At 25.0% G+C, this 18,046-nt stretch overlaps 1 protein-coding gene across 2 annotated transcripts; it reads right to left on the bottom strand.

Annotated features, from left to right (window-relative positions):
• Positions 1-540: 540 nt before the first annotated feature.
• Positions 541-13,362, bottom strand: LOC122852815 (transcription factor Sox-19a-like). 2 transcript variants are annotated; one of them, XM_044152886.1, is made up of 6 exons: positions 12,670-12,805; positions 10,600-10,853; positions 5,782-5,976; positions 4,737-4,894; positions 1,934-2,027; positions 541-1,864 (listed from the first exon to the last, which is right to left on the bottom strand). In XM_044152886.1, the coding sequence occupies exons 1-6, from the start codon at positions 12,672-12,674 to the stop codon at positions 1,476-1,478; spliced, it is 1,095 nt and encodes a 364-aa protein (XP_044008821.1). In that variant the 5' UTR covers positions 12,675-12,805; the 3' UTR covers positions 541-1,475. The 2 variants fall into 2 exon arrangements, with proteins under 2 accessions (XP_044008821.1, XP_044008820.1); XM_044152885.1 differs by having other exon boundaries at positions 541-2,027; positions 12,670-13,362.
• Between the last annotated feature and the right edge of the window lie 4,684 nt (positions 13,363-18,046).

Below are 18,046 nucleotides of genomic sequence, written 5' to 3'. Positions count from 1 at the left end.
CAATAAGTGTCGATTTATTTTATTTTTTCAATCGCAGAAATACAATTTTTTTCGATGACAAATATGGAGATAAATTTTATTAATTTATTTATTTTTTAATCTCATTATTAATGACTATGATAATAATTGATAACAATTAGAATTATTATTAAATATCTAATTGTTTATACATTACGAAATTTTTGTCGTTGAATAATATCCAAGTTATATCTCAGATAAATCGAGACTTCACAGTGACTTTATTTATCATAATAATAATAATATTTTTACATTTTTAAAAATTTTTTATTTCTTTTTTTTTAAAATGATTATCATCAAATTTAAACAACAAAAAGTATCAACACAGTCATTGATATACACAACGAATGAGAAAAAAAAAATAGAATATATCAAAAAAAAAAAAAATTGATAAACAATAATAATAATTGGTAATAATGACTTGGTATTTGGAAAGAAAAATATCAATTTTTATTTTAAATAAATGATTTTTTAATGAAAAAAAAAATGCTGGCTGTTTTAATGATAATTATTTTTACATATGCATGCATAATGATAACAATATTTGTTGTTTATTTTCAGTGTCATTCACATCATTGAACAATCACTGATAACAACATCAAAAACAACATGAATAAATACATTTTTTTTTTATCTCATCGTTTTATCAAATAATTGGAGTGAATAAATCGATACTGATTTTAAAAAAACAATCAGCAAAATGATCACAATAATCACTATCAAATACATCAATTCATTTTGACAAAAAAAAAAAAAGTTTAATAACAAAATTTTTTGCGTCATTGGACTGTTATATGTTTGATACTTTTTTTTTTTAAATTAATCAATTTTATTTTTTTATTTTCTATATTTTACAGCAAAAATAAAACCTAATGTTTTCATGACAAACTAACCACGTATTTATTTACAATAATTCTATATGTGTTTGTGTATTTTTTTTTTTCTTTTTTAGTTTTTTTTATTTTCCATTGCAACGACTATGAGCAAATATTTTTTTCACGGTTATTATTTTTATATAGACTTTTAATCATTATTGATAGAAGAAGACTTGAAGAGCCATCAACATAAATTCACTTGACAGCATTTAAATAAAATTAAAACAATAATTAATTTTAATTTAAACAAATATTTATCTATGCTGAGTTTAATTTTATAATAAAAAAATAATAATAATATAATATTTATATACGTTAAATCTACATAATGAATGATTATTTACATTTATATAATTTTTAAAATGGCAGGAAAATTTATATCATACCAAAAAAATTTATTTAAATAAAAAAAAAAGAAAATATATATATTTTTTTTTAAAAATAATAAATTTATACGTGAAAAACTTGAATGTTTTATTAGATTTAATTTAAAATAACGTAAAAAAATTATATGATTTTCTAGGGTAAATAAATTGGCGATTGATATTTGCTTACGACTGTTTGATGTTTATTTTTATCGGGTCAGTATATAACAGTAACTGGTCGTGTATTAGCAGTTGTTGGATTTGGTTGATAGCCACCATATTGACTAATTTGTGGTAATAATAAACCACTTGTTTGTCCACTACCTGTATAATAAGTTGGTAAATTTGTTGCTCCAGGACTTGCTGCTGATGATGTTGGTGTTGTTGATGATGTTGTACTTGTATTTGATGAACTATGTTGTTCATTTGTTCTATCATTTGTAATATGTTGTTTATGTAAATCTGGTGATTCAGATATTGATGGTGATCTTGCTGTACCACCACCTGGACTTGAATCTTCATATAATTTATTTGTATCATAATTTGAACGATTATAATCACCAATTGATTTTTGATATAGCTTTGAATGTTCAAAATATGCTTTTGCTGAATCAAAATAATTACGTTCTAAATATTTTGGACTTGAATCGAGATATTTTGGATCTGGATACATACTCATGGCCAGTGAACTTGGTGGCATATATGTTGCTGCACGATATTTATCAGCTTCAGCCATTGAATATTTCATAGCATCCATTGAACTTACCACCTGTAATCAAATTCAAAAAAAAAAAAAAATAACATTAATTTATAAATTCATAAACAAATATATTTTTTATTTTATTATTTAATACTTATTTATGTCAAATATCATATTTTTTTATATTTATCAAGAGTTGATTATACGGTAGTTATATGTATATAGTCAACTCAAAATTCCAAACAAGTTTAAACGACTACTGCGCTAATCCTTTTCACTTTCTTTCAAAAAAAAAATATATATATAAATACCTCTGAGGTGATTTTGAACAAATGTTTACTGTAATTTTTTTTTTATCTCACGTATCATCAAATATAAAATTTTATCACCACTTGTTTCTTTATTCTCATTATGATGATTTTTTTATTCTCAATTTAATACTAATTTATTCAAATTATTATTTGGAATATAAATTTTATAAAAAATTTAAATATTTATTATTAAAGGAATATTTGAATTAAATTAAATATTTATTGTGTTATATATTTGATAAAAAAAAAATTAGTGTATTTGTCGTGTTAACACTTTGCATTACATAAATTATAAAAATTTATTACGATAAAAATTTTTTTTACTTTTTAAATCAGTATATATGTGTGTTAATAATTTAAAAAAAAATATAATATTTGCTACATATTATAATGTACATATGCATTTCATATAAACATGCTCGTGATCCTTTTATTTATATGTATATATTTTTTTTTTTAAATAAAAATGATATAAGAGATATTCGTAAATTTAAATTCAGTCTTAGCAATCATGAGTTATGTTGTTGAATATAAGTAAAATAAAAAATAAATTGTTATAGGATAAACGAATCCTTTTTATCATAAGAGACAAAAGTAGCAATCGCTATAAATTTTATATTTTTTTTTTTGTTTATTATTTTTTTAAACTGAAAACTCGTTCGTATAAAAAATTTATATATATAAAATTCTTATAATACATATATATAAAAATAAATATGAAAAAATGGGTGAAAAAGAATAGAAAAAAAAATAAAAAAAAGGTGCGAAAGATATTCGTAATTCTATATGTGTATATATATAATTCGTTGAGATGCTGAGCCGGTCCTTTGTCGGGTCGTTAAGCGGCTTTGTCCGGGTGTATGATTTACACCACAGTCTAGTTCTTCTTCCACAACTTTTGTGACGTTCATTCTTTTATTTTTTTTATATATATACATGTTCAATTGATTATCACTCCGAATCATTTTATTTATATTTTTTTTTTCTTGCCGAAAAATTTTCGCTTTTTCTGGTGGGTTATATGGCCTCGGTTCGTTGACTAGCTCTTTTTCATTTCAAAGACAAATTTACATATATCCTGGTCCAAAAGTTATTGGAATTTATCATAATTTAATATTTTTTTTTTTTTTAAATTTTATTATTTGTTATTTTTTTATGTATCTCATTCTTGATGTTTTTTTTTATTTTTAAAATTATTTTTTTTTTTTTAACTCTTGTTGAAAATATGAGCATGAAAAAAATACGATTTGTGTGTGTAATAACAATATATATGATCCTACACATTTCACGGTGATTGAGAAAGCACATGTTGGCTAAAATAGCATGACACATTTGTATTGTCTACTGGACAGGTATAATACATGTCAAGTTAATTAAGTATAAGTACTGGATGATGGAAAAAAAAAAATAAATGAAACAACAAAAAATAATATAAATAAATGAAAATAAAATTTGATGAATATGAGGAAGACGAGGGAAGACAGTCAACAAACATAGATAAAATATGTTTAGGAATTTAACATGAATATAATACAAAATATGACTATCATGTTTAAAATTTTTTTAGTGTACATTAAAAATATTTATTTATTTTTTTTTTATTGCTAAGCTTTGTGACATTGTAGTGTCTAAAAAATGTAGAATAAAAAAATGATTTTAATAGTTGAAAAAATAACAGTTAAACAGTGATGATTTGATATTTAAAAAGTAAAAAATTTGATGAAATAAAATACCTGCAAATTAACAGTTTGCTTAAAAATTATTTACCTTATAAAAGGTACTATTTACTTTATACTTGATTTATATATATATTGTTTTTTTTTTTTTTTTTATATTCTTTTTAACCCTCATTTCCTGTTTCACCATTGAAAATACTTTAGCTCAGGTCAAGGATTGACATTTGCACCCACAAAATAATATATATACACACTATAAAAATGAATTTTCAGCCGATTGAAAAACTACGGGACGCCAGTGTGTCTCTCATTCTTTCAAATTCTTTTAAAGGTTATATTCAATAGGATATTTTCTTTGTTAAAAAGAGCCAACATGGTTATTGCTTTTGGGTGAATTCCAGGAGATGGAAGGGGGACTCCACAAAACCGTGGAAAAAAAAAAAAAAAAACTAGGTATATATATTATAAGAAAAGGATAAAATATTATAAAAATAATAAAAAAAAAAAAAAGATGAAGAAGAAGAAGAAGAAGAAAGCGTTTCTACGAAAAGTTTCCAATAGAGAAAAGAATGGAGCAATAGTGTCGAGGTGTTGGGTTGGGTATTCAGGGACACTCTTTCAAATGAAATAAAAAAAAAAAAAATAAACTCGATTGAAGAAAAAGAGGAAAGGAAGGAATGAAGAAGAGAAAAGTGAGAAAGAATCAGGGTGAATGCTCGAAACCAAAGACTGAAATAGAAAAAAAAAAGAAAACAAAAAAAAATAATAATAATATAATAAAAAGAACTCACCTGGCCAGGTGCTCCAAGACCAGCGGACATTGCCGCCGCCGACTGTTGGGCAGCCGCAGCCGCAGCGGCAGCCATGCTGGCTGCCGATAGTGATCCATATGCTGCTGCTGGTCCATAATATGAACTCATACCTGCCTGTCCCATTCCACCAGCCATACCTGCAATTCAACCATCAAATATATTATATTCATTGTCATGATCACCTTGCCTAATCGACCAACATATTATTATTCTATTCAATTCAAGCTTTTATTCAGTATACAATTAAAAAAACTTATATATTTCCATATTTTTATAACAAATATAATTATTTCATTGTTTTGATTTTTAATTTATTATATTTTGAATTTTTTTTGAGCTTATTTTTGTAGTTTTATTGATATTTTATAGCTATTTTCATTTGTCTGACTATAACATGTTTGTACTACTTAAAATTTTTTCAATCTCTGTTTTGATAAAGATTATTTTTATTGTGGTACTTTTTAGGAAATTTATATCATAATGCGCTTTAATTTAAAACTCTTAATCAAATTTGTCTGACTAAAAACGTGTTTTTCTACTTAAAAAAAAACTAAATGATATTTTACTTAAAAAAAAATTTACTTTTACATTAACCCAATGAATTTTGATGTACTAAAAATTAAAAATTTTTGTTTTTTTAAATTTCAAAGTACTAAACAATCAAAAGAAATACGTTAATTAATTTTTAAAATACTAATTTCAATTTTAAAAATAAAAACATGATATTAGTTTTTTTTTTAAAATTTCTCAACTTTTAAATACCATATATAATATAATATTATTATACCTCAGTAAAATATAAAAATGCTCGTAAAATAATACATATAAAAGAAAAAATGAAATAGATAAAATTGATAAGCCAAATATTTACCAAACATACATAAAATAATAAAATATATAAACTCATCAATAAATTGATCGTAATAATTTCTCAAAAATCCAATAAAAAAATATCAATAAAACTAATTGATTTGGCAATATATAAAACATAAAAAATAATAAAAATAATAATAATAAAACTAACCGGCTCTTAAAGCATCCATTGAGACACTGGCATATGGAATACTATATGGATATCCTTCTTTTCTCAATGTCTTTGGTTTACGTCGTGGTCTGTATTTGTATTCTGGATGTTCTTTCATGTGAACTGTTCGTAATCTTTTAGCTTCATCAATGAATGGACGTTTTTCATTTTCTGGTAAAAGTTTCCATTCAGCACCTATAACCACCAAGAACACACATCATGAATTTTTTATTCTTTTATCAAATATAAATTTATTATTTTACATATTTAGATTCAATAGTTTATATTTTATTTATGTCTCTGATAAATTGTATATATACAAATGGTTACACTTGATTTGTGTGATGTGTTAGTGTATGCATAGATATAGCAATCTAATAATACGTATAAATTATATATATTTACAGCCCCAAAGGACCGACAATATTCCTTCGTCACGTCCTTTTGGGCAACGTTGGGCCTCGTTAAATCGTAATTGTGCAACATCATTCAACATAATCATGAAATCACAGTACACGGAGGGAGTTATCATGCTTGCTTAATCAATTTGATTCACTATTCAAAGAAAAAAACAGGAATAAAAAAAAACCCCTGAACAATAGGAAAACAAAAACTCGTCAAAATGTTTTTTTATTTTATTATGTTGTTTATTTTTTTGTTTTGTAAATACTTGAATAAAATTTAAATACTATATTATTATCATTTGATAATATCATATATTTATATTAACTATTCATATTTTTATTTGTCATTTATCAAAATAATTGATAGTAAATTGAATTAAATACTAGCAAATTGAATCGATAACTTGATAAATACTTTATAATTTTAATAATAATTTATCAACAAAAAAAAAAAAAACAAATTTTAAAATAAATTAAAAAATTTAATTATCATTTATTATCACACATAATCAAAATGAATATATATAAAAACAGAATGGGGTTGCATTTTGATTATAAGTCATTGTCGCTATTGTGTGTTCAATCAATACCAAAATATTTGCTTTATTATATATTTTTATTTTTTGTTTTCTTTTGAGACAAATAAGAGCCCCCTTGGCTGGGGGTACACAGTGTTTGTATGTGTCTATATGTGTGGGAGAACAACAGGGTAGAATTGTATTTGTTTAGAACAATAGCAACCAAGCTGCTCCAATGGTATTAGTAGGTATAGTTGGTTTTCAAGCAAAATCAAACTGTATATATATAACTTTATCATTGTTTTCCCCTTTTCTTTTCTCTAGCCATCTTTTACTACTTGATTATTTTTATATATATATTTTTTTATCTCACTCTTACATTTACGAATTAACTCAAATTTTTTATATATATATATATTTCTCTTACACTTTGCTTTCACTTCACTTTTGTACTTACGGGGATCGAGCAAAACTTCATAAGAGGTCACAATAGCGCCTGCCTTTCCGTCCTTTCGCTGTTTAACAATACCGTTTATTTAACATCGTTTAAAAGTACAAAGACTGTTAATTAATGAATACTAGAGAGAATTATATTTAAAAAGTTTAAATGAAGAAAAAGAGTTAAAATATATTATTATTATTATATAAATATATAATAGTGGTGCTGACAACTATGGCTGCCAATATATTAAGTACAACCAACAAAATAAATTTAGCAATTTCAAGTGCTTGCAGAAACCAAACTCTTGTTGTGAAACTGCCTTTTGTATAAAATACTTTTCTCTAAAGTATAAATTGTATATATACATAGATTGACATCAGACACAAAAACAAGTATATACATCACGTGTACAAGCATGCAGTCAATATTCAGGGAGACACTTGTCCTTTGCCATAAGTTTTTTTGTTTTTTTCTTTCTTTATCTATTGATAAAAATAGTTGTCGCATATATGTATTCGTTCACCCTATGTATATTTGGCTTTTACATTATGTTCGCACATTTGAGTGCCTATATGCCAATGTAATTTTATATACCACTTTTTTAACTCTCTTGATGCTTGTCAAAAATACATAAAATCATATATAATCCACCCTGTTTATTTTTTTATATATTTCTTATATAATCTATATCAAATAACGAATCTATAATTCAATTAAAAAAATATATAAACCCGCGTCAAATTTTGAATTAAAATATATTTTAATAAATGATATAATACCAAGTATATATAGTCACCCCTTTTTTTTTTTTTCTTTCACTTATAGATTCACGATTTGAATTTGTATTGAAAAGTATTTTTTTTTCTTCTTTTTGCTTTCTTTAAAAGTTTTATGTATAATGTGATTTTGCGAGGTTTCTTTAGGTCTTTTCTTCTTCTTTTTTTTTTGGCTTGTGAAAAAAAAATAAAAAAAGGGAATTTGTGAAAACTATATATATATATTGTGTATTGTATGTTCTTATATACATTGAGAGCGATCATTTTTAATCCCGCATAAGAGAAAGTGCGCACGGGTATTCACGTTGTACCCATTTTACTGTATGGTATAGGGTAGTGTTTTGTATCCGTGTGACAAAGGCACGTACTCATTGTACTCCAGTGAGATTCAATGGATGAAGAGTCGCAGGTTTCTGTTGTCCTGAATCTTTCTCGTTTTGCTATATATCCCCAACCAACTCAACCAACACACATTCATATACATTTTGTCTAAAAAATATATGTGTATATGTTTTGCTTTTGTCTGTATATAAATATAAATAAAAAATATAAAAAAAAAAAAAACTTATATTCATGTAAAATATATAATACTTTTCATATGTGATTTTTTTCTTTTTTTTATATTCCATACAATAAGGTGTGTTCAACCTGAATGATATAAAAAAGCTTTGCTGGTGTTCTTCTTCTTTTTCTTTATCTTTATATTTATATATTTTTTTTTTTTACTCATTCTTTTATAATTTAGCTATACTCTGATGAATAACCTCAACACATTTTAAGCTAATTATTTTTCAATTTTTCGTAACATTAAAAAAGCTTTTTTTCTTCTTCAAAAAAAATATATATAAATTTTTTTTTTTTAACAAATTCTTTGTAGTCGTAAATAAAGAGATTTTAAAAAAAATAAAATAATGAATTATTGTAAAATTTAATCAACTTGAAATATTGTTATTTGTTTGAAATAAAAAAAAAAAAAAAAAAATACAAGTAAAGTCGAGAACGTCATAATTTAATACGACTGAATCATCCTCTTGTTTTTGTTAAAAAAGGAAATGACTTTTTTTTTTTTTTTTATACGATGTATTTAAAGAATATAGAGATACACTGAAAATTGGCAAAAAGTCGAGGGCCCTGGGAATTGAAGAAGAAAAAAAAAAATAAAATATAAAATGAAAAATAAAAAAAAATTTTATACATTGGATGATAATAAAATGTGGAGGGTTGTGTATTGGGGACAAATAGGAAGAGGGCGGAAAAAATGAGTGAGAAAAATCTGGATTGTTGTATACATATATAAAATTGAGGTAGTTTTTTAAATATATATGCAGGCGCAAGCGCATTTATATGGTATAATACGTAACTTGCGCCTCATTCGTTGTCGTCAAGGACGAGATAGACGAAGGAGGCGTAGATGGGCGGTTTTTGTTGCAAAGAGGAAAGAGGGGATTATCGTATATACACATAAGGGAAAAAAAAAGAGTATAAAGAGTTAAATAGTAAGTTGGTATTGTGGTGTACAAATACATATACGATAAAAAGAAAAATGAAGAAAAAATATAAATAAAAAAAAATACTGGCTTTATGCTGCACATAAGAACACACACACACATACACATACAATTGATGTTGATGGCTGAAGAAAAAAAAGAGGTATATACACTTTTCATTCCATGTTTTTTATATATTATTTTTTTAAGAATCTGCACACTGTATAGAAAAAGGCGAGACGCCACACACAACTAAAATCATTGTGAATTTCCGGATATTTGATGAAAAATAAATAAATATATATACTAAAATGTTTAACGTAAATTTTTTTATATATATCGTTTTTGTTAAGTTCAATAAATTCGACATACTTGTTTGCTTATGTTGAATAAGTAAAATTCATTTGTATAAATATAATACTACACATAACAAAGTTTGCAATGTATGCAGGAAATGTCGCCCTCTTGGTCGTCTTTGAATCGACTAACGAGACGGAATAAGGGAGCCACTGTGCGGGTTTTCCTGAGTACCAAACCATTGTAAATGTGTATTATAGTGCGATTGAGGATCTGGCTAAAAGCCGCTTCTTTTTTTTTATTTATTTCATCTTTATCGTTTGGTCGCAAGTCTACCGAATAATTTGCCGTGCAATGCCTGGTATATAAAACCAGGGATTTTACTTTTTTTTTTTTTTTCTTTTTTTAATATTTTTTTTCCATTATTATGTGGGCATATAAATGTATAAAGATGTGTGGTATAATGTTATATATAACAAAGTGTATGAGAATAATCCCATAGAGAAATTTTGTATCGTTATATTCGCGTGATTTGCACTATTGAAATTGAAACCACTCGTGTTAGGGTTACATTATTGTATTATATATATATTTTTTTTTTTGACCGAAAAAAGGAAGTGCCACCTTTTGATTTTTTATTTATTTATATTTATATTCTTTCCTTGATATTATTTTTTTATTTTTTTTTTGTATCTATGTATTTCAAACGAGAGTTGTAAAGTGCTTCACAAATCACAATGTTGTTCCATATTGGCTCGGAGATTTAGGAACAATTTAATATACAGGAAGCTACTTTAGAATAACCTCATGTTAAAATTTCATTCATTTATTAAAACGTTAAATTTGTGGCTGGAGATTTTTTAAAATACTTAATAAAATAATATAAAAACTTACCGAGTCTTTTTGATATTTCACTGTTGTGCATTTTTGGATTATCTTGAGCTATTTTTCTACGCTGTAAACGTGACCATACCATAAAAGCATTCATTGGTCTTTTAATATGTTCAGTTTGTGGTTTTTTACCTGATAATGTTACAGACATTTGTCCAACTTCAACATTACCAGATGGTGATGCAACAGTAAGGCACTGCATGCTTCTCAAACTTTCTTGAAATGTCGGACTACCGTCGCACATATTTCCGCCGGCTCTGTATTAATAACAAAAAAAAAACCATTAAATTAATAACACATACATCAAAAAAAAAAAAGAAATCAAATGAAAAAAACATTTTAAATATAAGATAAAAAAAATTTCAAAGGTTATACATTATATACCAATTATTTAAAAAAATATTAAACACTTGAAAAATAATTAAAAGCATATTCTTCAAGTGGGTTTTAAAAATTTAACAAAAAAAAAAAATAAAAAAATATCGTCCCCATCACGTGTCGTATACCAACGAAAGAAAGAATAAAAATCTCGTTCTCTAAATGTCACCCTACCGCTATGTGTATATACGCCAAGTACTTAAAAAATGAATAAAGAGAAAAATAAAAAAAAAATCTTCAAACTAATACAATTACGTCACCAAACTTCTTGAGCATTCATTAAGAGAAAAAAAGCAAGCAAGCAAGAAGAGAGAAATAAAATAAAAAATAATTGTGGTTTTTCGGATGAGAAGTGAGGGGGTATATTACGATGCTTTTTTGCACCCCGATGCGTGGTAGTTACCAATTTTATAAAGGGCTAGAAATAGCAATATGGATATATCCAAAAGAAATAACAACAATAATAGAAAAAAAAAAAAAAACTAACCCCCGTTTCTCCACAAAACTCTTGAGTGTCATTCAGCAAGGATTAATAGATACGTAGAGAGGTCACACAAGAGAGGGGGTTGTCGAGTTTTTTTTTTATACATTTTATTTTTTTTAATATGGGGGTGTATAAGAGCCCTTTCGATATATGCTTGTGACGGTCACTGACGATGAGTAAGATCATGGGGTTCAAAAGAAATAAAAAAAAATCAACGACATTTATAATACGAATATAAGAGAGAAAACAAAATATTGGTATAGTGTTTATATACACACACAGACACACACAAACATGCATATATTAAAGAGCTAAGGGAAAATGAATACACACATATATAGTTCAAGAGATTTGTGTATGGCGCGAAAGATGCTGGAAGTAATTGTTGTTGACAACAAGGGTTTAAAATTAGTTTTCGCTAATTGAATGTTTAGTTCGCGTGATGTGATCATTGGGGTAAAATCTTAAAACCTATAATTTAAATTGTATTTATACGTATGCAATTTATTATACCGTCAATATACGAATTTATTTTGAAATTTATAACAACCATCCTAACACTTCTTGGTGTCCCACACGTTTCTGACCCTTTTTATTATTTTATTTTATGTTTTCGTAAAAGGATCCTATTGTGGCATCCCCCAATACAATATATATGTATACAATTGGTTTGCAACCGACGGATTTCATCACGACTTTGTGTATACCTATTCTTAACCCCCTCGTTACACCCCCACTGGTTTTCTTACTTCCTTTTATACTCCTTCGCGGGCTTTTTAAATATACGCAGAAATATAAATAAGGTTCCTTGATATATTTTTACATATTTTTTGATTGAATTTTCATGTTTTTTATTTTTGTAAAAAATAATTTTTGTTTATTGTTGTTTATAAGGGTGAGTTTGTTGTTATAATAAGCTTGAATTTATATATTTTTCTTTTAGTTATTTGGGGTAGGTTTTTTGAATAAATTGTTAATGAAAAATTTAATGTTTATTTTTTATTTAGTTTAGCTGAAATATGTGTTAACCTGTTGTTAATTTAATTTATGATTTTTGAAATACTATGGAGGGAAATTTGGTTAGGTATTATAATGCACTAAAACAACAGGCAATAGACAAATTAAATATACTATGGTAAGTCTTTCGCACCACTGTACAGGTAAATTAAATATCATAAAATATATTTTAAATTAATAAATAAATAATTTACCTCATAAAGTTGCCGGCGGCACGTGGAAAGTCCAGCTCAATTTTAAGGCTGTTATATTTATCACTTTATTAAAATATCAATACAATGATTGACAAATAAAAATCAATTTAAATAACAACAATTAATCCATTTGTTAATATTTCGTACTTTTTTATTTTTTCTATAATTTTTTTTTTAAATATATATTTATTTAATCACAAAATATGAGTCATAATAAACAATAGTAAAAAAAAAAACAATTAGTTAATAGAAAAATCAACTTGTTAAAATCATAAATAAATCACTTCACATAAAAAAAAACTGTCACTTATTTACCATAGAATAAAAAAAAAAAAAAATTTATACTTTCACCACACACTTGAAGAATTTTATTAAAATAAAAATAATTTTTAATTATAGTTAATAATTGAGTCAATAAATGAATTATAATTTTGTTTTTTTTTTTTTTAAACACACTTTATTATAAATTAAAAATAAAAAAAACCACACGTTTTAATTTGCAATAAAGAAAATATATAAATATAAAATAATAAATATTGACATATGAGTAGTAACAATTAAACAAACGTCACAAACACAACAGTGTATATTTGAATATGAACAATATATATTTTCACGATGTTACGAGATTGAATGTCCCGAAGCAAGTAAAACGTTGACTGTGAATAACAGGCTTGGTGAGGTGTTTTCGTGATGATCCCGCCCTAGGTCACTTTGTAGGTATTAACAACCTCATACTCCCCACTATTATATTCTTTTTTCAAACATACACACACACAAAACTACTACATCTTTATTTAAAAATTCTACACATATATACAAGAAAATACATATATAAATAGTCGTATTTTCCCCTGTTAAACCATACAATTCAACCAATGAAATGATTTTGAAGGCGTGGTTATAACGATTGTGTCGATATGAAACGTAGATTACGATTGGCTGTTGTAATGTCAAACCCACGAACCGCGTCAAAATGAAGAACTCTTGGTGGTTTCAAAAAGATCCCATAAGGTTTGTATTATCAAGTGGAAAAGCATGCGTATGCTTCATGTTTTAGTGTGTTACCAAAATGCGTTTTCACTGCAGTCAACTTTTACTTATATACATATACAAACTAGTACAAGTGCAAGTACATGGATGAAATTCAATAAACCACCCAGAATAAATTCCATCGTATGCTCTATGTACATGTAAGAGAATGCAAGTTAAATCGAGATGGGTTTATTAACAGGGTATTATATTTTATTTTACGTACATGTATACAACACACATGTTTTACAAGTATTTATACACTTGTAAAGATATTTTACAAGTGCGCAAGTCATATTATTTTGTTACTATTATTATTATTGTTTTGTTATTTAAACTTTAAATGATGGTGCATATGGGAAGTTACTAAAATTAATTATAGATATTTATATAAAAGCATTTATGTTTATCTGATTATACATCTATGTATATTTCTGTATAGATTTATGCATATGTATATATTTGATTTACATATCTTTGAATTGTAAATTTATCATCTGATGTATTTTACACCCCTTGTGCTTGTCTTTGTTTTGATAAATGCTATTTTCAAAATAGATATTTTATCAATTGCAAGCACAATAAAACAATTGAGCTTTTATTATTTTTAATTTAAGATTATATTTTCTTTAATAAAAAAGAGTTTATTATTTAATCATTAAGACAAATTGATAATATAAAATTATATTTATCTATAATAAAAATATTTATTCATTTGATTAAATTAATAATAATATTTTATATTAAAAACCAATTTTAAAATTACTGTAATACTATCGAACTATATAAATAAATAAATAAACAAATGAATAAAATTTAAATATCTTCATTAAATTACACAGATGAATAAATTTATATTATTCTCTATAATAAACATCAGGTAATAAATAAATAAAAAATGTTTGATATATCTAATTTGCATGATAATAATTTTATATACAATTAACCATTTGTAAGTATAACAACAGCACAATAAATATCTATGTTTGAAGTGGAGAATAAAAAAAAAAAGAGATAAATGAAAAGAAAAAAAAAAAAAAACAAAACAAATAATGTATAATATATATGAAATAATAATAATAAAAAATGAAAATCATAACAGTGATGAATAGGCTTGAATAGAACCAAAAGAACTATTAAGTTAGCACTTGCGTAAGTTTGTGGGTTTAGCGTGAGATTAACACTCACAGCGGTATTCAACGACCCTTGTGTATATATATATATATATCTACAATGAGGAGGGGTTACTACTGCGTACATGTAGACTTTAATTTATATACATATATATTGATACACATATGCAACAATCCCCCTGTATCGCGACCCCGTTTGTTCGACCAAGGGGTGGGCTTGAACGAAACAAAACATATTGTCCAAATTTAATTGTGAAGGGGACCATTAGATATTCATACGTTACCTAGTGATTATAATGCCTCTACGATGTGTCTACAACAATATAAACCAAATTCATTCATTCGTCACGTGGATGATATCGTGACCATAATCTCAGCTTATGTTTATTTTTTTTTATTTTAAACAATTAAATAAATTATTGTTATTTATAATCAACAAATTTATTTTAAAATAAATGTAAAGGTTAAATTTTTTATTGTTTAAATAAATCTATTATGTACATAATGTTTAATATTTTAAAAAACTTGTGAATTAATATTTTTTTTATATTTTTACTTGACACATTTTAAATATTAAATTTTAAATTAATATTTTATTTAATTTGTATTTTTATTTCAACATTTATAAAGACGTTAAATATATTTTTTATTTATTTTTTTTAACTAAAGTTGTAATTTATACATATAAATTGAAATATATATACTTTATATATATTAATTTGTTTATCAATTTACTTGAAAATAACTTGTCAACGAATAAGTAATTTATTTTATTTATTTTTTCAATTAAATGATATTTGATATATAAATCTTTAAGTATATCTGTAAATAGTATTTTAATTTGTGACTTGGAAAATTATACAATTTGAAAAAAAGGGGTGATAAAGAAATCTGTATGTTCAAATATATATCATGGACTTTAACAACCACTTGAGTAAATACAATTTTACAACAAATAATTCTGATAATTATTTTATTTTTCAAATAACCATTTATTTGTCAGACACTCAGCAATGATTTTTCCAATTACATTTTTATTTAAACTCATCTAATCTTATTTAAAGTCCAAAAAAAGTAAAATAAAATTAAAAAAAAAACACGTTGCAAATGAGATTTTTATATACAAAAAAATAACGATCAAAAAGCACGAGTTTATTTTTTAAATAAAAATTTTCTCTTTCATTTTAATTTATTTAATTATAAATATTAACTCCACTTACTTTGATTTAATCTGTATACATATATGCTCTCGTAGCTGATTATATTCAAAATATAAATAAAAAAAAAAATATTATATCACAACACCGTTCACGTGTGTGTCTCTCTTTGGTCCTATAAGCGGTTAACGATATATACAGATTTTTTAATTAAAAATTCATTGAGGTGTAACCAGTTATATATTTTATACTATACTGATTTTCTGAATGCTTTATAACCTTGTATAATGAATACCAGTGGAAAAGCGCGAAATCTTTCGTGCGCTATATAGATGAGTGATCCATTATTCCCTGAATTGCCTCACTCACTTGCTGCGTACTTTAGTATGTGCGCCCCTTTGCGCTTGATTCAACCAACTAATTGGCATTTAGAACCTGGGGATTTTATTTTTTATTTTTCATCAAGCGTCTAAATTTCCACGTCGTTCACTTTCAATGATTAAAATAAAAGGGTTTAACTCCCTCGTATTTTCAAACTTTATGACATTATTTTTTATTTTCTTTTTCCCTTAAAAATTTTTGATTTACAACTCACTTTTTATAATAAGCCACACTTTTTATATATTTTTTAAATTTGTTAATACAAATTGAAAAAGAGATCTCACATATCACTGATGTGTCATTCGATTAAATTTTGTGAGATAGCAGTTTTTTATTTTTCATTTATTTATACAAAAGAAATAAATATAAATTTGGTCTTCATAACAATTCATATATATATCGTAAAAAAAAAAAATACAATAATCTGATAACTATATCATCAACATTCAATTTTCGAATAAAAGAAAAAAGAATATGTTCACTTAATAGAGGGGAGCATATACAGAAGAATGACTATTATTTTTTTTATATATTTTTTCTTTTTTTCGTTGGAAATTTCAATTCGTGGTAGATGGATAGTAGATATGCATTAGTGCGAAATGTACATGACGTATATCGGTCCACTTCAATCTCTAAAGCGTACAATTGCTTCCAAGATTGATAGAGTATGAATAAAATCAAATGTAAAATACAGGTACAATAATAATGGACTAGAAATTTATTTATAGATTTATCATGTTATGTAAAATCATGATGATAATATACATATGCTTTTTGATAAATAATTTAATTTATAATTTTAAAGAATCATCATTTTGCATTAGATATTTTCGATTAAAAAGAAATCAGGGAAAAATATTTTGTATTTTATTAAATTATATGATAAAAAATTTTGTAAATAAATTAACTAGATTATTTTTTACGTGTTAAATTTATACAGTATTGTTGTTTGCCTCAAAAAAATGATTTCTTATTGTATTTATAGTGTATTATCTGTATTATTACAATTCATATATTATCTTCATATATACAGTTAAAGTAGACGAGCGATAATGTCAGTCACTTGGTGATTGACTCGGATAAATAAACCCCTCACGTTAACAATACTTTTCTCCCTTGGTTTTGCAAGTGAGAGCAAGTTGTTATTGGTATATCTGGTTGAGTGATACTCAAGCAGACAATTGACCATAGTTTTATCCCAGGGGTAACTATTACTATTGTGAATATATATTTTTATTTTTCATCATATGTTATTTTTAATATATTGTGAATATACGTATTGCATCTATGTATATTTATAATTTTAATTTAAAAATTATTTAAATGAACTGTTGTTATAAAAAATTAATTTGTTCAACTAGAAAAATAAAAGATTAATAATATTTATTTTGAATCAAAAAATTAGTGTACAAATTTGTCAAGTCGGTGGCTTAAATTCAATAGGTGAAGCTCTGTTGGTAACACAGTCAAATTACTATAATTTAATATTATTATATTTTTAAAAAATAATTATAAATATTAAAAAATATATTATAATTTAAAAGTGCAAGCAAAAATTACTCTATTTTTAATTTTTATAATAATTATTTGAGCTTGAGTCAAAGTTAGTGTCGATTGGTAACTGTCCATGTGAAATCTTTATTATCTCCGGCAAGTACCCAAATTGAATTTCTA

Source organism: Aphidius gifuensis, linkage group LG3, assembly GCF_014905175.1.
Source record: "Aphidius gifuensis isolate YNYX2018 linkage group LG3, ASM1490517v1, whole genome shotgun sequence".
In the NCBI taxonomy this organism is placed as follows: domain Eukaryota; kingdom Metazoa; phylum Arthropoda; class Insecta; order Hymenoptera; family Braconidae; genus Aphidius; species Aphidius gifuensis.
The sequence above is the reverse complement of the archived record's forward strand: the minus strand, read 5'-3'. Positions and strand labels throughout refer to the sequence as shown.